Source organism: Molossus molossus, unplaced genomic scaffold (assembly GCF_014108415.1).
Source record: "Molossus molossus isolate mMolMol1 unplaced genomic scaffold, mMolMol1.p scaffold_m16_p_20, whole genome shotgun sequence".
Lineage (NCBI taxonomy): Eukaryota > Metazoa > Chordata > Mammalia > Chiroptera > Molossidae > Molossus > Molossus molossus.
Window position 1 is genome coordinate 47,145,372 of NW_023425356.1, and position 23,909 is coordinate 47,169,280.

General features: G+C 49.0%; 1 protein-coding gene across 2 annotated transcripts in view; it reads right to left on the reverse strand.

The window, feature by feature from the left end:
- The window catches only part of PAPPA2 (pappalysin 2), a 208,972-nt gene that overhangs the window by 171,942 nt on the left and 13,121 nt on the right, over positions 1-23,909 (reverse strand). For both annotated transcript variants that reach the window (XM_036273419.1, XM_036273420.1), the window contains exon 2: positions 11,753-12,818. In XM_036273419.1, the coding sequence (XP_036129312.1) occupies positions 11,753-12,818 (1,066 nt within the window). The remainder of the gene's footprint in view (positions 1-11,752; positions 12,819-23,909) is intronic.

Below are 23,909 nucleotides of genomic sequence, written 5' to 3' on the forward strand. Positions count from 1 at the left end.
ATGCGCTCCAGGTCGTCGGTGTTCCTCGTAAAACCTGCTGCCCGGGACTGAGCACAGACTCCAAACAGAGTCTGATCAGGGCTGTGTCTAGAAGGTGCACCTCTTCCGCCATCTGAACGCTCCCTTTGAATGGAGCCCCAAACCGCCGGCGTGCTTCTAATGGCCACATCAGGTCTTTACTCCTTTCTCTCTGATTGCTACAAACACAAATATCCACCAGCTTGGTTTACACGTTTTTAAAAATATATTCTAAAATCTAAGTCCATCCTTGTGAATGTTCACGGTGTTGTGTTGAGCTCGGCACTCAATCCTTTAAATTGTTATGTGACGATTTTGAATCCCTGACTGTCATAGTCCTGGGTGCTATGACCCCCACAACTGTGCAGCATTTACGCAGCAGGCAATTCTGAGCATCGGCCTGGTACTAACACACATGGTAGACATAGGCCTTCCTGAACGATATAGATTTCAAAGCACAGCAGTGCCTGAAAGAGTGCTTGGCCTACAATAGGTGCTCAAGTAACACTTGTTGAATATCAATAAATATAAACATAAGTGAACAATAAGTGAACAAATGATTAGCTTGTGTGACTAGGCTGGGGGGAGAGCTAGAACCCAGTTCTTCTCATTTCTCCTTTCCCAGTTCTTTCCATTACGCCACAATAATTTTCCGAATCATTTTCAACCTCTTACCCTTTGCTGCTCAGGCTACTCCAGGAGTTTACAAGGTGATTTTCCTGCCCTCAGTCTCCCTGGTTCACAACACTATTCCACAGGCTGCCTCTGGATTCATTAGTGTTCTGGAGAATTGCTTCCATTTCTATAAAGAGTTTAGAAGCCCTGGTCATCCTTCCACTATAAACAACTAAGATTTATTAATGAAATATAAAAATTAATATTTTTCCCTGGCCAGTGTGGCTCAGTTGGTTGGACGTCATCCCATGCATGGAAGGCTTCCTGTTCGATTCTGGGTCAGGGCACATGCCCGGGTTGCAGGCTTCATCCCTTGTAGAGGGCGTGTAGGAGGCGGCCAGTCGATGTTTCTCTCACATCAATGTTTCTCTCTTTCTCTCTCTCTCCCTTCTTCTCTCTCCAGAAATCAATAAAACATATCCTTGGGTGAGGATTTAAAATAATAAGAAGAAAGAATATCTACATCAATACATCACAGTAACACTTTAGAACCCTGAGGGGGGGGGGGAGAGAGAGAGAGAGAGAGAGAGAGAGAGAGAGAGAGAGAGAGAACCAAAGAGAAAAGGCAAAGTAAATACAAACGAAAGGCAATTAGAAAGCTAACCTTTAAACAGTATTAGCGGCAGCCAAGAGTCTGTGGTATAATATCTTGATAAGAGAAAGCAAATAGCCTATCTAAAGTTGTATACCTAGACAACTTATCTCTTAAGAATTTTAGTAAAATAAAAACATGTTTATAGAAATCAAAACTTATAAACATGTGACTAGCGAACATTTTAATAAAGAAAATTGGTGGTGGTGGTGGTGGTGGGGGGGGATCTTTCAGGTATAAGCAAACTGATCCCAGAAGGAAGATCTAAAATCCATGCAAGATGGTAGCTATTAAGCCAGATACATATTAAAACATGTCTATCTGTGGATAGGTATCGCTATAGACATATATCCCATGACTCCCATTTGCTCACTATTCAGATCTGTTAGCCCAACATCTAAGGCCTTCCCAGTATAACTTTTCTAATTTTCTCTCTCTCTTACTCTTCCCTAGGAAATGCCCCTCCTTCAAGTCATTCTCCCCACAGTGGCCCGAACGTGTTGGCACAGGACTGCCTGTGCGTTGGTTCAAAGCTGTGCCCTTCCCTGATAAGCTCTTTCTCCTGCTCCTAAGCATGTAGTTTTAAGGCATCTATCTCTTATGTAATGAGCTTGCTAAAGACTAGGCCCTTAGCATTTCCCCCTTTCTTTTGTCCATCTCTTCAAGTACATAGTCTTCAAAATCATCATGATGGAACTACAATAACAAATAAATATTTATTATACACCTACTATGAGCAAAGTACTTTGCTAGATGGATAAGATTTAAACCTGGCAGGTGATACAGAATAGCGGCTGACAATACAGACGGTGGTCAGACTTCAGTCCTTGTTCTGCCACCGTGTGTCTCTCTGAATCTTTGTTTTTCTTACAGATAAAACGGGGAGAATCAACACATCTGCTTCTTGGAGCTGCTGTGAGCATTAGATAAGATAACCCATGCAAAGTGCTTTGTTTCGTTGGTAAAACAGATAGATGACAGATGATTGATAGATAGATAGAAGATAGATAGATAGATAGATGACAGATGATAGATAGATAGATAGATAGATAGATAGATAGATAGATGATAGATAGATAGATGATAGATAGATGATAGATAGATAGATAGATAGATAGATAGATAGATAGATAGATGATAGTAGATAGATAAATGATAGATAGATAATAGATAGACGATAGATAGATAGATAGACAGACAGATAGATAGATAGATGATAGATAGATAGATGATAGATAGATGATAGATAGATAGATAGATAGATAGATGATAGTAGATAGATAAATGATAGATAGATAATAGATAGATAGATGATAGATAGATAGATAGATAGATAGATAGATAGATAGATAGATGGATGATAGATAGAGCGAGCTACATTACTAGGAATACCAAGGTCCAAGGGAAAGGATAGCACTGGAAATTGTGCCTGTCGGGAGTTTCATCCCCAAGAAGTAGAATGAAAAGCCAGCTCGCTCTACGCTGGGTGCTGGCCCCGCCTAGCAGAAGCCTGCCCTGGGACCCCCGAGTTCTCCTGCGGCCACAGGGACTTGAACTCGAGGCTGGCCGGAAACCTGTGCCTTCTAGCCTGACACGTGGACATGAATTGAGCCAATTCACATGGACTGTTTCCAGAATTTGAACCAAGTTCCTGCAAGAAACGCGGATGGTTAGAGAGGCGACGTCACTCCGGAGAGAGGACCGGGTGAGATGAAGCGGGAGGCGCGCCAGGTGGGGCTGGTGCTGAAGCCGCGAGGGGTCGGGAAGCTCACGCCAGCAGCCAGCTGCACCGCCCTCGACGCGTGCGGACGCCCTGAGATGTGGGCAGCCTGCCGTCTGTGAAGGAAATGGGGAACCCCGACCGGCCTCAGCCCCGCTGCCCTCCTGCTCCCCCTCCAGCCCATATGCCATCGTACAATGAATCCGCTTTCTTTAGTTCCTTACTGCCACGGAGGCCTCACTAAAACGTTTGGTAAGAGTCTTGGCTAATCTGCGACATCATTTCAAAGAGGCTATGTCTGGTTAGAAGGAAGCTGCCTCCTTTTGGGGGGAGGTTTGCTCTTTTTGTCCATCACCGTCTCCCCGCTGGCTAACGAGGATTCCTCTTACTTCCTGGCTGTTGTCATGGACCATGTCTCTGTTCCTCAGAATGTACTCCATGCTCCCCACTGTCAGAGCTCGCTGGGAGCGCAGCTGCTCACACCGTGACATCGCGAATGAACCTGCGTCTACCTCCCCTCCCCAGCCAACAGAGCCGCACTCCCAGGTCATCTGTAGTTCTCTGACTTACTCGTGCACACGGCAGCTGTACCACAGACATGAGACCAGGAGAATGGACAGCCAGAGTGCGGATTCTGCGTATCCCTGTCTCCATGCAAAGCAGCATATGCTGCCCTACCCAAACCCTTGCCCAACACGCCAGTCCCCCCGTCACTGACTTTTTTCATTTATATATATATATGTTAATTCATTTTTTAAAAATCAGTTGAGTACCCTTCCAATGTTACAAGAACGACAAACAGAAAGCCTGAAGTCTTGCGCAAGAGACAGACACCAAGGGATAATCAGCCGCAGCGTGACAAGGACGTACTCGGGCAGGGGTTGGCCGACTGGCACTGTGAAGGGCCCACTAGTAAACCTTTTAGGTTTCGTGGGCCACACAGTCTGCGTTGCAACTACACAACTCTGCCACATGAAAGCAGGCACAGACAATGTGTAAACATGTGGATTGCCATGAAAGTGCATTCCAATAAAATTGTGTTTACAAAGACAGGTGGTAGGGCTCAATTTGATCCGCAGGCCCCAGTCTGCCAACAACCACACTCGGGTAAGAACATTCTTTTATTCAACAATTATTTGTTAAACACGTCTCAGTCTATTCCTTTCGCCGCTCTAAGTGGAGGGTTAAACAGTAACCCAAACACACGAGAACCCCTTGTCTGATGGCACTTACCTTCGAGTGCAGAAGATGGACAGCAAACAAAACTTAAAGAAACAACAACGTAGAGCACATGGGTGGAAGACTCTACAGAGAGAAATAAATCAGGAAAGCAACCCTGAAGAGCCTGCGGGGTGTGAAACTTTAGACGAGGTCACCAGGAGAGGTTTCGCCAGAGGTGACTTTGAAAACAGGCGGGAAGGAAGAGGGAAAACCGGCCATGTGGAAATCTGGGCGTCGCAGCAAAGTGAAGAGCCATGAAAAGGCTCACGGGGCAGGGGGGTGTCTGTCAAGTCGGGGGGCCGTGAGAAGGCCAGGGTGGCTGGAAAGAGGGAGCAGGCAGGGGCCGAGACCACAGAAAGGCCTGGAGCCTGCAGGGCTGCTGCTGCGGAGCCCGGGCAGAGCAGTGGCGGGTCCGAGTTCCGCTCTAGCAGGAGCGCTCCGCCTCCTTTGCTAAAAACAGACGGGGGGGACGGCGCAGCAGTCAGAGGGGGACACCCGTGAGGAGGCTCCTGCACCACGCCAGGTGAGAGAGCACGGTGACCGCAGGGGCAGAGCAGTGTGACACAAGTGAGACAGCTAATTCCCACCTGGGGACACAGAGGAACGCTACCAGGCTGCAGGGAGTGCCCTCCGAACCGAGGGGCAGAGGCGCAGGAATCACCAGGTACCCGGCCAGGGAGATCGGGTCCATGGCGGTGGGCGGCGCCCCCAGGGGACGTCGGAGACACATCGGGGTTCAGGAAATGAGTGGGTCAGCAGCTTCCTCCAGAAGGTGACACTCTGTTGAAACCAATCTTCAACACGGAAACCTGAGGTCCAGACTAACTGCCCCACTCACTCCCCAACCTACTTCTCCACTCCCCTGGGAAGACCCAGCAACGAGACCGGACTTTTCTTCAGTCGCTGTAACACACAAACGGGGCTCCCAAAGGGAAAGGAATGTTTCTCAGGGGACAGCTGGTTTACAGATCCCTGGCTCACGTTCTAGGAAGAGATCCCTCAGCGAAACCATGAGACCAACTGGCACCTGGCTAGGGCCTCAGGGCCGGCACCCCAACTCCTGAGGAAATCCCAAGTGTCTAGAACTTGAATGTAGTTGGGGACTGGGGTCTCTCCTAAAATGTTTCTAAGAGAAAATGTTTTTAACCCAGACACACCACGTGGCTTGCGCATAAGTCTCTCTATTTGGCTACGAAATAACCATGAAAAGGAGAAAAACAACCCCTCGCCCCTCACCTGGGAAGGAAATTCTCTGAGCCAGGTGAACAGAGGAAACAGAGCGTGTCCTGGGCGGCAGGACGGGTACCTGCTGGGACGGGGAGAAGCTGGCCTCCTGCAGGCAGCCTTCCGAGCTGACCCGCCAGGTGGCCTCTGTGGCGCCCCCCTCTGGAGGCCAGAGGAGTGTGAGGAGAGATTCCTCCGGACTCTGCGCTGCGTGCGCGATCAGAAGAGGTTCCGTTTTCAAGTTTCCCTCCATTTCTTTGCTCTCTGTCCTCTCCTACCCCTTACACTTACTTTCTCCATGTACGTTTTTCTTGTTTTGTTTTTGGCTGCAGGGCACTTTGAATCCCCACTTCAAAAGAAACCGGTAATGAAGCCTGGCTGATGTTTAGCAGACCTGCCACGGCAGGGGCCCAGCCCAGCCATTCCTTTGGTTCAACAGCCACAGAGGGTGGGGAGCCGAGCACAGCTAGACCCCAGCGCCCAGGTCTGGGCAGCCCGGGGTTCTCCACCTGCTCCCCTTGGCCTCGCGTGCACCTGGCCTCTGCCCCAGGATATACACCCGCAGTGTACAGCTTAGACACCACGCTCCCCACACCTCTGCAGCCCCTCCAGCCCGTGCCTTGTGGGGAGAAAGGGGCCACATCCCAGCAGGGCTACGTACAGCTGTCCTCTGCCCTCGAACGCCCCAGCAGCAAAACTCAGTGTGTCACCGACACACAGAGACCGTAGCCCGCCACAGGCTTCGGAAAACAAGTGGAGGGCACCCCCTGTCTGCTTCACAGCGTGACCTGACACTCGGTGATGGATGGCTTGCTTAAACTGTGCTCAGCCATTTGTTTTTATTTGGTGGTTTTCCCCTGCATGATAACAATATTATGAAATCTGACACACGGAAACCAAACAGAGAGACAAGCTGCCTGTTACAGGTTCCACTGGGTACTCGGCTCCGCTCTGATGCAGAAGGAGGGGACGAACAAGGCATGTGTAGCAGGATCCGCAGCAAAGAGCCCTTCGTCTCTGAGGCATCATTTTAGAAAGAAAAAGAACAGAAACAATTCATGACCGAAAAGAAGCTGAAGCTGAAGGGAGCTGGGTTTCCCTTCGGGCAGAGAGAATCCCTTGGCGTGGCTGCCTCGGATGTGCTGTAGGAGGGGCCGATGACAGCTGCAGTTGTCCCGGGGTGGACTCTCGACCCCGTCCTTCCTCCGCCTTTGCAGACCCTCTCTCAGGGCAGCTGTCACAGAGTAGCAGACGTCCGGCCTTTGCAGCTGCCTTCTCTGCCCACAGCCAAGCTCCTCTGACTGGCTGGGTAACATACCTATAATTTACATCTCCTGACCGGTCCCAAGTCTGATAAATACTCTCCCTTTGATAAGCCCATCTGGGTTGCAGATGTTTGCTGCTGGATCCCTCAGGCTCTCGAGAATTCTCCTCTGCGCCTTTGGGAGAGGACCTCCTTTGGGCTAGACTTCTTGCAGGGCTAGGAAAGGGGGGATGTTGAGTAGGAGCTGAGAAACGAGGCAGACTATTCGGACACCAGTTGTTGCACCTGCATGGCAGTGATCTATGTATAGGTGCAACCCCCACTTCCAAACTCCCCGCCCCACTGTGAGCTCCTGAACAGAAGGACCCTGCGCCTGGCATGCTCGGCTTGCTCAGTATATATCGGGCAAAACATTTGTTGAAGTTGGATTCCCTGCAGAGTCACAGTATAATGGAATTGTGAGTCCTGTGATTTCAGTGTCATGTCAGGGATGCTGCGCATGGTCAGTTTTGTCAGAGACAACCAAAAACTCCACCGAGTCATAGGCCCTCACGGAGTTCCAGCAATCTATGCCTCCGTGACTCCAGAGCCCTTTCAAATGACCCACGCTGTGGTGCAGAAAAGCAGTCTCCACTCCATGCTCGGCTTTTACTGCCTCAGCCTGGATTTAGACCCGGGGAATCTAGTTAAAATCACTAAACCCCTCCACGAAGTTGTTAGCACCTACTCTGTATATATTCTTTTAATCTGTCCTTCTGCTAGCTTACTGTTTCTGGCGCATCACAGGAATAATTGTTTTTCAAAATATGGTTCTTGCCAATAAGAGTTATGAAAAACACTCAATGTTTTTAATAATAAAATTCAACACAAGGACAACAAGGCAGAGATGGGAGAGGGAGAAATTCGCTAATGGAATAAATGTGAGAGTTAGGAATGAGAAAAGTACTCTCCACTCTGTGCTGGCCTCGAAGTTCTTCCTCCAAACGAGGAAATTCACGGCTAACCATCCTTCGTAGTTCATCTTAGGTGTGAACGTCAAGGTGTGCTCGTCCTCAGCAAGCACCGGACCCCCGAGGAAACCCTCCGACACAGAGACAGACGGGGATAAAGTGGGGACAGAAACAGTGCCTGCAGATCAATCAGATGTGGTGCAGCTAAAAAGTTTCAGCATAGATCTCATTTCTAGCATCGAAAAAGGTTGCATCCTTAAAACAAAAACAGATTAATACAGAGAGTTCAAAGAATAGGAAGGTCTTAAAAATATGATTGCTGAAATAAAAACAACTCAATAGAAGAGTTGGAGGATAAACTCAAGGAACTCTCCAAAAGAAAGAGAAAAAATAGGACAAAATAACAAAGAGATAGACCATATGAGAGAAAAAAAAAGACAGAGAATAAATTCAGGAGATCCATCCTCAAGAGATTCGGGGTAGAAAAGAGAACAGAAAAAAAGACTTTAAAAAATCAAAATAATAATGTAATAGAACTTGCCAGAGGTGAGGGAAATGAGTGTTGGAACCAAGTGCTCAACAAAATAAGAACAAAAGTCCAGCCATTAAAAAATATATAATATCCCCAAAATAAGAAGGCTCAGGATAGATTCTAAATAATTTGGGGGGAAAAATATTTCACCTCTAAAATGACACACAATTGCCCAGATAGAAGCTAGAGGCAATTAATAAATGTATTCAAAAGTTTGAGAGATGTTCTACAACCTACAATTTTACAAAGACAAACTATCGGCGCTGTGTAAAGTCAAAATAAAAACATTTTGCAAAACGCATTTCCAGAAAAAGTTACTCAAAACACCCTTTCTTACAAAGTTACCTAAGGATGTTTTCCAGTAAAATAAGGTAGTAAATTAAGAGACACTCATGCAGTTCAGAACACGGTGGCTCCAATCCAAAATGAATAAATAATTAATAATAATATCAGCAAAGAGAAGTTCCGGATGACAACGGTGCTGCCGACCTAAAGATAACGGGTCAAGATCAAACGTGGAGCAGAAAATAGAATGAACTAGAGGGAGATTTGCAGAGTGTTAAACAAAAAAAGGTATTCTATTTCTATAGATTAGCTGTTATGATAAAACACATAAAACCAATTGAGGATCTCAAAAAAGAGTAAAGGGAAGGAGTAAAGGGAGAGGGAGGGAGGGAGGGAGGGAGGGAGGGAGGGAGGGAGGGAGGAAGGGAATAGAGAGTCAAGGGGTAGATGGAGGGTAGGATAAAGCTATGTCAGAAAAACATATATAATAATAGAATAATACTTTATTCTGCAACAAAAATATTTCATAGTCATGATATTGCAAATATAAATATAACTGTCTCAACTAAAAATAGCAGAATAACTATGTTGAAATGGAGGGGAGAAGGACAAAAAAATGGAAGCGTTAAGATCTCATCGTTGCCCTGGCCGGTTTGGCTCAGCGGTTAGAGCGTCGGCCTGCGGTCCTGAGAGACCCGGGTTCGGTTCCCGCTAAGGGCACGTACCTCGGTTGCGGTTTGGCCCCGGCCCTGGTTGGTTGTGCGGGTGGCAGCCACTCAATGTGTCCCTTTCACATCGGTGTTTCTCTCTCTCTCTGTTCCTCTCTCTCCCTCCCACTCTACCTGAACAAAAAAAAATGGAAAAATGTCCTCGGGTGAGGAAAAAAAAAAAAAAAGATCTCATCGTTATCATATGAGCAAATCAATCAAAATATGTAAAACTGATGAATCAATTAATATAATATTTGGAGAAGTGGAAGTAATTACCAGAAGAGACAGGTGAAATAATTCAATATGGGGACAAGGCTAGCGAGTGGAGAAGGATGGGGGAAGAGTTAGGGACTATCTCTCTCTTCACATCTTTCCATACAACTTGACATTTGTAGCCATGAGCCCTTATTACTTTGATTTAAACATGTTTAACTATCAAAGAATATAAATAGATCCTTTTATTCCACAAAGCAAGTTTTGCATGTAGGGATAAGAAGGTTTGCGACACTTTGGGGTCCACAGATAGGGAAGGATGAATTACCATGGCAACTCTGCGGCAGTAAGTGGACGTTACAAACACCCAGACGGGGCGGTGGCAGTAGGGATAGAGAGAACGAAGGGCCACACCGTGGAGGAGGATGTCTGGGTAAGAGCGCCCTCAGTCAGAGCAGCAGGCTCTTGCAATGAACTGGTAGACAAATGAGAACAAGCCAGATTTCCCCATCTCTTTGGAGATCCTAAGAGCTGGCAAACACTGTTATTAGTGAGGTTTAGCTTCTGCTTAAGGTTATCAAAATCTACACATGAAACCCAAACAGAATCTTTTTTATGTGACTATTTCCGGTAACGTGATCAGTGCCCTGTACATTACTCACAAACAAAGGCTCCCCACCTGTCAGCCTTAATCATGACAGTGATAACTAATGTTAGTCTAGAACTATTTTTGTACCTTGGAAACTTTAGTCACCAAGTACTTTCCTGTACCCTGTTCTATCTGGTTACAAAACAACCCTAGGATACAGGTAATGCACAATACTACTGCAGTCACCCCCCTTTTACAAACTTGTACAATTTACACAGCTAATTAACTAATAAGGACTCTTGAATTCAACTGTGTCCCCAATTCTAAATCTTACGTTCAATCCTTGATGCCACGTGCCCGAACTATAGGCCAACCTAGAAACCGGTGTTCACTGACTGCCACACACAGGGACCCCATGAATTACTGGAGAAAATGTGACCAAACGACACAGAGGCAGTCATCTGGGTGCCTGGTGGCCGCTGACATCTGGTCCTCCCACCGCTCAGCAACTCTGCAGCTCAGGTGTGAGCCTTTTTGTAGTTTGTATAAAGGTACCAGTTAAGCAATGGGGAGGCCTTGCCCACATACGCAGATCAACAAGCTTACCACCCACCTCTCTCCTTTCTTGTCTCCCTCTACCGCTCCCCAACCCTTGCAGGGACCGTCCAGTGCAAATCCTCTCATCGGCCGCTGTCTCTCGCAATGCAGGACACCTCAGACCCACTCATTCGTCACAACAGACGTGAGAGAAACACCTAGGCGTCAGGCCCGTGTGGTGACTAAGGGCCCCTGCCTTCATGGAGCCGGGGAAAGGAAACACACGGATGCACAGGAAAAGCATCCGAGGCGGTAAGTTTGATACAGGGAGTCAAAATTAGTTGAGAGACTAGTGACTGATTGGCTGATTTAAATGAGGAGATCAGGAAAGGCCACTCCAGGAGGTGACATTTAAGAGATACTGGAATGACAAGAGAACACCCTCCAGTGGAAGGTCGAGGGAAAGAGGGTGCCAGGGAGATGCAGCAGCTCACGCAGAGCCGAGACCGGAACGGGGCAGAGGAGGCCGGGAGGCTGCACTGCGGGTGGGGGTGCTGGGGGAGGAGGGACAGGAGGCAGGGGCCAGGCAGTGTACACTCTATTCTTGCTACAGCGGGGGCGTTTAAGAAGAGGGGTAACGGGGTCTGATTTACCTTTCACATGATCCTTCTGGATGCCGTGTGGAGAACGGAATTTAATGGGGCACAGTGGGAAGCTTGGGTCCCAAAGGAGACTTGGGGTTCGACGTGGAACGTCTTGTGTTCACAAAGCAGGTGAATGGCTCAGCCTGCACCGGAGACCACGCAGGCTCTGGCCTCTGCGTGGGTGTGGGCAACCTTGCTGGGAACCTGACTACAGAAAGGGCTCGTGTAACAGGTGCCAAACGGCCTATCTGCCTTGTCTGCTCTCCGTGGTCGTCCTCCATAGGCCAAGTTCATGCATCTCAGGCACCGGGTGCATGTCTTCAGGCCCACGTCACAGCACCTACACGCTGTCTGCTCCCGAGGTGGTGAGTTCTGTGGGGCTGGCCCCTGTCCGAGTCATCTCTGGGTCCCTGATTACTTAGCACCTAGTACTTCACAAACGCACAATAACGTCTGGTGGGTGGACACACGCTTCATATAGGGGCTGTGTGAACCATTTTTGTCTCTAGAAGCCCAAAGGATAAAACGATGCTAGGAATGCACCTTACAAAAGGACACCCCGAGCCCCGGTCCCTTACCTCCTGGGTGAGTCAGGGTCGAAGCAGGTCCTGCTCACATCGGTCGCCTCGGGGTCACAGCAGTCCCCGTCGTCGAAGTCGTTCAGCATGTTGTTGCACGCGGGGTGGCAGAGCCCGTCCCTGCGGTTCCAGGAGTAGCACCGGCCCTGCAGGCGGCAGTCGCCCCCGTCGTAGCCCGTGAGTGGGTGCTCACACTCCGGGTCACAGTGGTCGTTGCCGATCTTGCTGGGCTCACAGTTGACGAGCACGGTGCGGTGGCGCAGGGTGGAGTTGTGCAGCCGGTAGACGCTCTGCTGCCAGGTGATGTTGTAGCGGCTGAAGGCCTCGTTGAGCGCCTGGTGCTGCCGGCTGATCTGCTCGTCGCTCACTGTGGGGTTCAGGCCCTCGTCGTCGCAGACGTTCACCACCTGGTAGCGGATCACCTTCTCTCCCCGCAGGGGCCAGTGCCCATTGTAGTAGGAGACCAGCTCCACATTGTCACATGCAGTCTGCCCGCAAAGGGGGGGCTGCAAAGGTGAGAGGATCTCGGGCTCCGAGCCCTGGAGAACCTCGAGCCGGGGGTACTTGTCGTCTCTAAAGGGGGTCCACTGTCCTTCCAGGGGCTCAAAGCTGGCTGTCAGTACCAGGGTGCTCAGCACCTCCGCCCCGCTCGGATGCTGAGAGCCGTGCTGGAGGCGGCTTTGGGGGAGGGCCGTGGACCAGAGCACCAGGGTGCCCAGGTGCCCACGGAAAGAATGCCCGTTCTCCGAGCTGTCCCCCCCCAGAAGCAAAGTACGGCACGATGCCATGAAGGGGCTGTTCAGGGGCCCAGACTGGTCTGGACTACTGGCCACCTGAGTGCCATCCACGTACAGGGCCATGCGCCGTCCATCGTAAGTGGCTGCCACGTGTGTCCACATGCCCGGTTGGTAGCGACTGTGGCCAATCACCACGGTGGCCTTCTTCATGCGGTCTGTGCGCAGGGAGAAGAAGAAGCGGGCGTCTTGCCTTCGCGCGTCCTTCCCTGAGCGGATCCCCAGGGCCCAGCCCTTGTCACTGACCGTGTGGGAGCAGTTATCTAACACTCCTGGGAAAGCAGGGAGAATCGAGGAGAGAAACACCAGATACAGAGCGGGTGGAGAAAGGGAGAAGAACAAGAAGGTAGGTATTTAATGGGGAACAGTAAGTGATAATGACTCCCCACCTGAGATGCCTGGCCAGTGCCCTGTCGAGTCATTCTAGCCACGTGTAACCCGAAAGGAGTCCGGTTTGAGATGCCATCACATTGAACTTGTTTTGGTACTTTAAACAGCCGATTGGAAGTTGTCAAGGGATATCTAATGCAAGTGACAACCGTCCACTGGAACTCTGGCATGGATGTTCTTGCTGACCTGAGCCCCTGCAGACTCTCCCTGATCCTCGTCCCCTTCCTTATCCCCAAAGCCACGAGGACGGTCACAGTTTTTACCAAAGACAGGAATCTCCTACCTCCTCAAAAAGTCACTTTCTCTACTGAATACTGAAATGATGATTCGACTGGAGGAAACGAGGAGTCAGTGAATCAGGGAGCCCATCAGAGAAGACTAACACCCCAGACATCCCCCCAGCCTGCTCTTCCCTCTAGTGTCTAAGGGCAAGGACACCCGTCCACAAAGAACCACTGGTCCCCAGAGCAGGAAACATGGCATCGCCCCATGGTCCTAGCCTGAAAACTCAGCCAAGTCAGTGATAAGAATGATTGTTCTAGCCTGACCGGTGTGGCTCAGTGGTTAAGCATCAACCCATACACCAAGAGGTCGCCAGTTCGATTCCCGGTTGGGGCACATGCCCAGGTTGTGAGCCTGATCCTCAGTGGGGGGCGTGCAAGAGGTGGCCAATCGATGTTCTCTCTCATCGATGTTTCTATCTCTCCCTCTCCCTTCTTTTTTCTATAAAAATCAATAAAGAAAAAATAATAATGATTGTTCTAGAAGCACTGCTTCTAGACCACCTTAGTACAGAGCACAGCTACCTGGACAGAGGACGGTCCTCACCACACGCTACCTTACCTCCTTGCTCAATGTAGGCACAAGGCTATTAAGTCCAACAGAACAAACAAGGGAAGGAACAGCTGTCGAACACGAGCTAAGGAACACCTAGCTCATTACTATGTTGGCAATAGGAGGAATAGGAAGTTCAGATACATGAAGGCAGTTTGGAGGCCTTTTCCATCTTTGACCATGAACCACCATCTCCCCCAGTTACATCTTCTAATACCCAGCTCCAGTCTTATCATCTGGAGGATGTGAATGGAGAATCATTTGAGCCTCTGCTCCCTTGTGACTGAATAAACGCATCTGCAGCTAGGCTGGGACTGCAGTCTGAGCTCAGACAGACGCAGGTTTAGCCCCCACACTGAATCTAAAACCTGGAAGCTCCAAACGCCACCCCTGGCTGGTGGGGAAAGAACCATGCTTGGTCACACCTGAAGGGCTGTCACTCTACTAAACCATACGGGGTCTGCATTTCATCGCCCTGGCCCACTCCTCCTGGAAAACGGAACTCCAGTTGGAATTAGTGATTTCAGTGCATCAAACATTCGCTGAACTGCCAGACACAGACACGTTCTCAACTTGGAAAGAAAGGGTGGCCTTTGCCCTGGAGAAGTCGCAGGGGGACGTGAGACACACAGAAGGTTACTTCAATACACCATCAGAACTCAGATCAAGGGCTGCACAGGTGAGTGAACACAGAGCCAAGTCTCAACCCACGGATCAGAGAGCATGTCCCGACCTACCCTTGAGGAGTGTGTTAAGAGCTGGCCAGGCAAAATCACAGAAGATACTCCACACAGTGGACACAGTGGGAACAAAGTTACCTGGGGCAAAACGGGTCAAGGTAGGTCTTGCCTAGCACAGCAAGGGGCTCGGACTATATCAATTACAAAATACATGGAGGTTTTTGCATTGCTGCCAAATACTTGTGATATCCTGAGAGCACGCAGAGTAACTGTAGCATGAAACATCCCATGGCTATTGGCCTTGCCCTGCACACTGGGTCCAACTGCAATTAAGACACCCCAGGAACTTTCCAAAGCCTGCAGATGGACAGCTCTGGCACGAGAAGTCCATGAGCAACACGAGAGGACCCGCACCCTTGTTCAGTAGATGTTTCTGAAGCAAGACCTGCTGCCAACCTCAGGACTTGGCGCTGGAGAGTTGTATAGTGATTAAATGTTTGTTTGACATCATGGAAAGTTCAGTACAGTGCAGAATATAAAGCTTAATAAATAACTACAATAAAATATGCTGACTGTTGGGAGTCTAAGAAGCTATGAACCTCTTTATTAAAACACAGACATAACGTGGCAGAAACTCTCCCTGAAGTTACTAAATGTCAACTTGCCGGGACTGACCCATCCCATTAATAATTTGATTCCTAGAAGACACCCACCATCCAAATCTGTCCATAAAACTGGGGCTACCTTGATTGCCTTTCAAACTGTCTGGGAAGGTTAGGAAGACCTAAACCCAAAGTATTCCAAGAGATACGTTTAGACAATGCCAGATCAAAGTTTCTGCTAGTTCACCCAGAAACATTCTCTGTAACATTCCTTAGAACCTGCATTTATATGAAATACCTACTTCAGCGGAATCTTCGAAACTGGGACGTATGATGTTCTTTTTATAAATATTTGTCCTTTACTTCTTAGCATGTAATAATACGTCACATTTATATAATGCTTGAGCTCTCCAAAGCAACCTTATATAAACTATCACTGAAGCAGTAAAGCTATCCCTGTGAGCTTAGCAAGGTCATCATCACCAACCTCATTATATAGATGAAGATACTGAGACTCTGAGAAGTCTGGTGTCAGGCTGGGTGCAGAGAGAACCAAGATATTCTGATTCTGAGCCCAGGAAAGTTTTCTATGGTGGGAACAGCATGGTAATTACAAGCAGGACTCAGCCATAAGCTCTAGTCCCCGGTCTACAACTTACCTGCCACATGACCTCAGAAAAATTGTATCGCCTTGCTGACACAGTAAAATGAAATCTGTCCATCTCTGGTCTGCTCTTCAGCATCCTTCGATCATAAGCTGAGATCACAGACCTACCTCATGAGGTTGCTGTGAGAATTAACTAAAAGAACACAGGCCTGCCCTGGCCGATTTGGCTCAGCAGTAGAGCGTCGGCCTGCAGTCCAGGGAGGCCCGGGTTCGGTTCCCGCTAAGGGTACGTACCTCGGTTGCAGTTTGTCCCCAGCCCTGGTTGGGTCGTGCGGGTGGCAACCACTCAATGTGTCCCTTTCACGTCGATGTTTCTCTCTCTTTCTCTCCCCCTCCCCACTCTATCTGAACAAAAAATGGGAAAATGTCCTCAGGTGAAGATTAAAAAAAAATTTTTAAAAAGAAACATGGAAGTAGGGCACAGACTGACATCCCTCAGAAGAGGGGATGGGGGGTGGGGGGGTGGGAAGAGATAAACCACAGAACTTATATGCATGTATGCATGACCAATGGACATGGACAACTAAGCCGGGGATGGGGTGGAGGTGGGGTGGGGTGGGGGGTGCCAATGAGGTAAAAAGGTAAAATATCTGTAACAAAAAAATAAATAAAAATTCATTAAAAAAATAAAATAAAATAAAATAAAATAAAAACACAGGCCAAAGATCTGAGCACAGTGCCTAACTGCTACAATGGGATTAACAAATATTAACTACGATGCTGAGAAGGCATTTGAGAATGAGAAATCAAAGGGAAAATCAAGTTAGACATCTGAAGAAAAAGAAAAAAAAAAGCTAGTCCTGATTTGCAGCATTTGCCAGTTTCTGTGGTGTAAATATTCCCCCAATGGTCAATTTTATGTCATCGGTATGATGTTACCGAACATGGGGTTTGGGAGAGATGTGTACCATTGGCTCTGGTGAGCCACCTGAGCCGGTTCTACCGCTATGCAGACCAATGACGGAAGCAGATGCAGGTGGCCAGGGTCTCCTTCTCCCTCTGAAGACAAAGGAGTGTGCGGCTGCCTTGCTGGTGATGTGAGATGTTATCATTTAAAAGAGGTAAATGCGACTTCAAATAAAGCTACAGTAATCAAGATACCACAGTAGTGGTGAAAAAAATCGACGCACTGAGCAATGTAACAGAATAGAGAGCCCAGAAATAGACCCTCATAAATACAGTCAAGTGATCCTGGACCAGGAGCAAAAGCAATACAACAGAGCAAAGACAGCCTCTTCAACAAACTGCTGGAACAACTGGACATTCACATGAAAAAAAAAAAAAAGGAATGAATCTAGACAAAGATCTGGTATCTGTCATTAACATTAACTCGAATCATTGACCTCAATGTGAAATGAAAAACTACAAAACAGCTAGAAGACCGACACAGGAGAAGACCTAGACGACCTTGAATGTGGTGACTCCTGTTTAAACAAAAATCCACAGAAGAAATTATTTATACGCTGGACTTCATTGAAATTAAAAATTTCTGCTCTGCTAAAGACAATATCAAGAGAACTAGAAGATAAGCCACGGACTGGGAGAAAATAGTTGCAAAAGACACATCTGATAGCAGGCTGTTATCCAAAATATACAAAGAACTCTTACGACTTAAGAAAGCAAGTAACCCAATTTTAAAACAGGCCAAAGACTGTAACAGATAGGTCGCCAGAGAAGGCATACAGATGGCAAATGGGCAAATGAAAAGATGCTCCGCGTCACATGTCCTCAGGGAAAGCAAGTGAGAAGAACAGTGAGACGCCACTACACACCCAGCACAATGGCCAAAAGCCAGGACGCTGACACCACCAAATGCTGGCGAGGATGTGGAGCGACGGGAGCTCTCTTTCACTGTGGGTGTGAGTGCAAAATGGTACTGCCACGTAGGAAGACCGTTTGGCAGTTTCTTTAAAAACTAAACATACTCTTACCATGCGATCCAGCAAGCATGGTCCTTAGTATTTACCCAAAGGAGTTGAAAACTCCATCAACGCAAAAACTCGCAGACACGTGTTGTAGCGGCTTATTCACAATTGCCAATTGTAGGTGGATGGAAAAATTAACTGTGGTACATCCAGACAGCAGAACATTATTCAGTGCTAAAAATAAGTGAGCTAGCAAGCCATGAGAAGACATGGAAGAAACATAAATGAATATCGCTTACTGAAAAAAGCCAATCTGAAAAGGCCATGTACTGTATGATTCTAGCTACGTGGAATTCTGGAAAAGGCGAAAGGATGAAGACAATAAAAAGAGCTGTGGCTGCCAGGGGTGTGGACAGAGAGATGAACAGGCAGATCACAGGGTGTTTAGGGTGGTGAACAGAGCCTGTGTGATATTATAATGGCAGATAGGTCTCACTCTGCTTTTGTCCAAACGCACAGAATGTACACCACCAAGAGTGGACCCCCAAGTAAACTGTGGACTTCGGGTGATTATGATGTGTCGGTGTAGGTTCATCCTTGGTTAAAAAAAAGAAAGTACCATTCTGGTGGGTGATCCTGATTACAGGGGCGGCTGTGCGTGTGGGGGGGCAGGGAGCACATGTGAAATCTCTGTACCTTCGTCTCAATTTTAGTGTATAACCGAAACTGCTCTCAAATAAAAATAAAGTCATTTTCACAAAGCGGGGAAAGGTAAATGTTGCCTCCACTCTGGGTTTTGAGCCTTCAAATGTCTTCCCGAGTGCCCCGTGACCAAACGTGCCTGTGAAATAAAACCTGCTCAGCCCAGATCCGCCCTCCAGCGTCCTTCAGCTGCAAATGGGGATCACAGAGCAGCATGCACACTCGTCCACACGCTGTCGGGGGGTCCCCCAGCCCTGCTCCCTTAACTCAGTCAAGCAGGAGCAATACAGACTTTGGTTCAAAAGAAAAAGTGCTGAATCCCCACATTCAGGAGACTTCTGCTCAGTCTAGCAGAGCAAAGCTGACAACCCAATGCAGTCGAAGCCAGCACACTACACACAGTCAACATCAGCTCATGCAACATTGAGATTTTATAACTTTAGATGTACACGTGAGCCACGTTCTTGGGAGGAACAGAGGGACCAGATCATCAACATGATTTATGAACTCACTCAACACCAGCTGAACTTTGATAGCCCATGGGTTAGAAAAAATCAGATCAAATGATGTAACTCAAAAAATGGTGGTGGTACTAAAGCCAAACATTTGGACCGTGTCATCTTAAAACTTTGAGAGTCATTCTTTTTGCTCCTGCTTGTAACTGGCTTCCATTATGTAGGGATATTCACTAAGTTTAAAATTATTGTAGCACCTTACCTTGTATTTAATCTAAGTTTGGAGAGGAAGGACAATAAATGGAGGGAGCGTGTCTTGTTCACTGTATTCCTGACCTCAACTCCGAAGTCATATTTAGAGACCCTGGGTAGCTTCACAGAGCTATGTACTCATGTGGGTCTCCAGGAAAAGTCATTTTGATATAATTCTCTGCAATTATCAATTGCCAGCATTTGGAACTAATAGAGTTAATTTCCCTCAAGGACAAAAGCCTTCTCTCAAACTACAGTCTCCCTGAGTGATTACAAAAATTCCTAATAATGGTAAACATGATTGCTAGAGTGTTACCAACTGTTTCATGGGGAAGTCGCTCAATGTGGCCCCTGGAGAAGAACCCCGCTTCTTTCCATTTCTTGGGTTCTTTCTCGGCACGCAGGTGGTCTGCTGCTCATGCAAAGAGGAAATAAAGAGACTTCAACTACTTTTTATTAAATGTCTCTGTGCTCCAGGCGCCGGACAAGCGTCACCCTAGGAAACCCTCCCACAAACGTCTGAGCTGAGTTTTAGCTCCTCAGTCGTAGACCGAGATACTGAGGATCGCAGGCGTGAAGCAATTTGTCCACAGTCTCCCATCTACGAAGGGCCAGAAACAGGCGTCAACCCAGAAGCCCTCGCTCTTCCTACCGCACCAAAGTATTTCAAATACTAAAACCTGAGCTGTCAGCGGTTGCTTTGGAACTGGTGAGTGTGGCATTGACGCATCTGCAGACCACTGCTTCACGGGGACTGGGACTCGACTCTCACAGTGACAGCCAGGCTAACACCCACACCTGGAAACGGTTTGGAGCGGACGCGCTGGCTAGCACCGCAGTTAGTATTTCCATGCTGGCCAGCACCTCGACGGACCGGCTGCCTCCTGAACATTTGATCAAATTTCTGGGTGGTCCTGGAGGGCCATCTGTGACACGTGACACTCAGTAATCAGTTCTAGAGGACCCCAAGGCCAAGGCAGAGCCTCTCATCCCAAAGCCAGGGCTGTGACCCAGGGTGGGAGGGACGCTGAAGTGAGGAGCACGCGACTGAAAACCCACTCCCAAGCCAGTGGCTCCCATCTGCAGCTGCTTTTGTCCCGGTTCCTCCCCAGGTACGTGGCCTGTGGGGTAGACTCTGTGCTGGGGGAGGATGTAAGAAAAAGGGAAGTGAGAGGGTCCAGACCGGAGCTGCTCCCAGCTCTCGACAGATCCAATCCAACTGCTCGAATTGCTAAGCTCCGTCTCCACCAGTTACTCCCTCCTCCTCACTGGCATCTTCGGCAGGTTGGTTTGGCAGAATGGGGTCCCCTGACCACAAGACCACATAGAGAGAATTCGGTTTCAGCAGCGCTGCTGCCATCACAATGGGAGGAAAGGTTATTCTTCCACATCCAGCAGTTATATAAGTCCATATAAAGTGAGAGGAAGACAGGACCTTCTGAGAACCGTCGGGAATCAACCTGTCCTTGGCGTTCTCGTTTTATGGTAAGAACAGAAGGGGGAAAGGGCCACCTCGTACCCTTTTCCTCCTCAAAGCAGAGTGTCTATGTGTCAGGAACATTGTGTAAACCTATCTGAGTGATGGAATAAACGGGAAAAACAAAACTGACCCCGTCTGAGAGGCCATGTGGGCCCAGGGCCTCGGGACTGCCTTCTCCCCTGTTCGAATCCTGCTCTAGCCAACCCATCACTTTGTTCACACCAACACCCCTAGCGCAGTCTCAGCCCGAATAAAGATCAAACCGCACCCTTTATGTAAAGCCCGCCCATGCGGGAGTAACCTTCGATGTTGCTGGAGTTTCCCTTGCCCGGGACCACCCCAGCGGTCGTTGTAGTCTGCTGAGCCTCAGCTACAGCTGCTATTTGTGTGTCCAGCCACGTGATCCAAGAGTTCCTTGGTGACAACCTGTTAGGCAGCTGTGACCCTCACACCCAATCAAGGTTCTAGCTCCTGCAGGACACCCACCTCGCTCCGTCAAACACGTCATGAGACCCTTGACTGCCAGAGGAGCATGCCCCACCAGTCTTGGGGGAACCCTGATAACCCTGCAATTGCATCTGGCCTAGAGGGCTGATGTGGGGGGCCAAGCATTCTCTTCCCTGTGCCGCCACAGGGGCTTGGCCTTTCCCAAGACGTAGGTGCCCTTTTCCCCAGCCGCCCCCTAGGCTGCTTCCTTCCGGCCGCACACTTGGACTAGAGCGCACGGGGCAGGCTCACTGGGCGCCCTCCTGGGCAACGCGCCTCTCCAGAGGGAACACCCGCGCGGCAGGGTCTCGTAGAGGAGATCGCTTACCCACAGGCCCCGGTGGCAGAAGATAAAGCTAAGGTCCAGATAGGAATGCCGCCCCTCCATACGGCCACGGCGGCGGAACCTCACTTCCAGGAGAGCCCCCGGGCCGAGCTCTCTGCACCTTCCAATCAAGTCGGGGGTGAGAGTCCTGCTTCTCTGAGAGGCCCGGCAGCTCCCGGGAAGGTGAGGTTCTCTTCAACAAAACAGAGGAGTCACGCACAGTGTCATCAGCTCTGGTAAGTGAAAAAACATGCTGTGTGGTGCAAGTTTGTTTTTAGGAGGAAAATGAGCTAAAAACAGGGCCAGGTTAGGTCATGAGCATAAATCAACCTGCTACGAGGCAAAGTCCTTTCCCGGGATGTTAGGCCTGCAGCCTCCCCACACGCGGGTCTGCGCCTTCTGCAGAACTACTTACCCAACACCCCGCCCCCAGAGAGCACCAGGCAGGGGAACAAAAGGGCCGAGGAGGAGGAGCTCGGCCATCCATCAAAGACTAGGACCTGGCAGCCAGCACGGCTGTGTCAGCAGGAAGAGTGGGAGGGAGTGAACAGAGACGGCTAGGGAGGTGTTTTCAGCTGTTCTAGATAACTCTCCTTCAAGACAGGATTAGGCTCAGCCTTTTATCTGTGAGCCCAAGCTTTTACAAATTAGAGCACGGAGTGGGGCGAAACTCCTGGGAATGTTCCGCTCGCATCTTCCCAGCACATTTTTCCACCTCTCCGCCCCGCGCGGTGCCTTGTCGTCATGCTCTCATCACGCGCCAGGACCACAGAAATCAGCACGGGGATTTCCCTAGCTTTCCGCAGGCCACCGGGCCGAGGCTGAGAGGCTGGGCGGTGGGTGTGCAGGGAGAGGGGCAGGGACACGAGAACGGTGAGCTCTCAGCTCTGCTGCTGACCTGGGGCAAGTGGGGGCAGCAGGAGCCTCATCCTAAGAAAGCCTCCTTGATCACCGCAGCGTGAGGCAACATGGCTGGAGGCATCGTCACCTACTGCCTGAGAAGGTAACCCACAAGGGTCAGCAAAACACACCCTGGCTAGCTCACCTGGAGTCCAGTATGCCTTCCAGAAACTAGACCTTGTCTCCAGGGGCCTCATGAGGCTCTCCCAGGACAACCCTGCCTCATTCCCAGACTCTTCAAGACCTTAATCCAGACCCACAAATGGCCAAGTGGAGCCAGCCCAGCAGCTCACTGAGAATCAAAAGTGTGGTTAAAACTAGTCTAGCTTATTGAGCAGACTGTGGGGTAAGAGCCATTGGGTCAACCGAACTTGATAACTCTACAACCTTGAGCAACATTGAGCATTTCTCTACATCTTATTTTCCTCAACCCTAACATGGAGATAACAGTACCTGATTTGTAGGGTTTGGAGAAGATTTAATTAATTCACACAGGTCAAACAATAGGAAAAGTGCTTAGTACCTATAAAACACAACAAGTACAAACAATACTATTATTCATTGCTAATACTATCATCACTTTGACATATATAGACTATCTCTTCAAGAGTATTATAAACTCCTGGGGAGCAGGTAAACCTGTCTTACATCTCCCCCCACTCCCACTGTATCAGGGCTAATGTCTTGTGCCAGGTAGGAATGGTAATTCACTAATGAATTAAGTCCACAAAGGCAGCCGAGCTGCCAAGAGCATCCTCCCAATGGACAATGACCCTCTGACCCTCTAAAAATTCCATTCCTCTAACGAAGAAGATCCCTTGTCTAATGAAAAGCAACCCCCTCCCCCTCCAAACCACTCACTCTGGACTGTTGGGGTAGTTACTGACCACAGCGCCCCCTATAGGAACACGCTGGCTTTTCACCTCTTTCTATTAAGGATCTAAAAGAATCAAGAGCAGTTCTCAGACTTCTGTCACCTGGCCCCCAGTCCTGGGCAATTTCCCTTAGGACGTTGCACTCCATTCCAGGGATGGACGGAAGAAAGGAGGGAGATAAGGAAGGAGGGAAGGAAGGAAGGAAGGAGAAGGGAGGGAGGGAGGAAGGAAGGGAGGGAGGGAAGGGAGGAAGGAAGGAAGGACGGAAGGGAGGGAGGGAAGGGAGGAAGGAAGGAAGGAAGGAAGGAAGGAAGGAAGGAAGGAAGGAAGGAAGGAAGGAAGGAAGGAAGGAAGGAAAGAAGGAAGGAGAAGGGAGGGAGGGAGGGAGGAAGGGAAGGAGGGAGGGAAGAAGGAAGAAAAAGAGGGAGGGAAGAAGGAAGGAAAGGAGGGAGGGAGGGAGGAAGGATGGAAGGACGGAAAGAAGGAAAGGAGGAAGGGAGGGAAGGAGGGTCCTAAGTAATTTTAAACGTGGATTTTTGTAATGTCATTTCAACCATGGTTAATAACCTTTGAGAAGGAGCAGTATGAAATTTCCTGAGCATTCAACAAGATCTGTGGATCCCGTGACTGTGGAGTTCCGTGGATAGCCCATCAAGGCCCGTGGATAAACGGATGTGGTTCCCAGCAGGAGCACCTGGGAAGTGAGGGGTGGGTTGGGCTGCTTCTCCTCAGCAGAGGTGGAGGCAACGAGCTGCCTACAGGCTTGTCCATCTGTCTGATCTCCCTCCTTCACAGAAATGGGAAAGCACGCCCTGGGATTCCAGCAACACAACACAAAGAATATAACCCC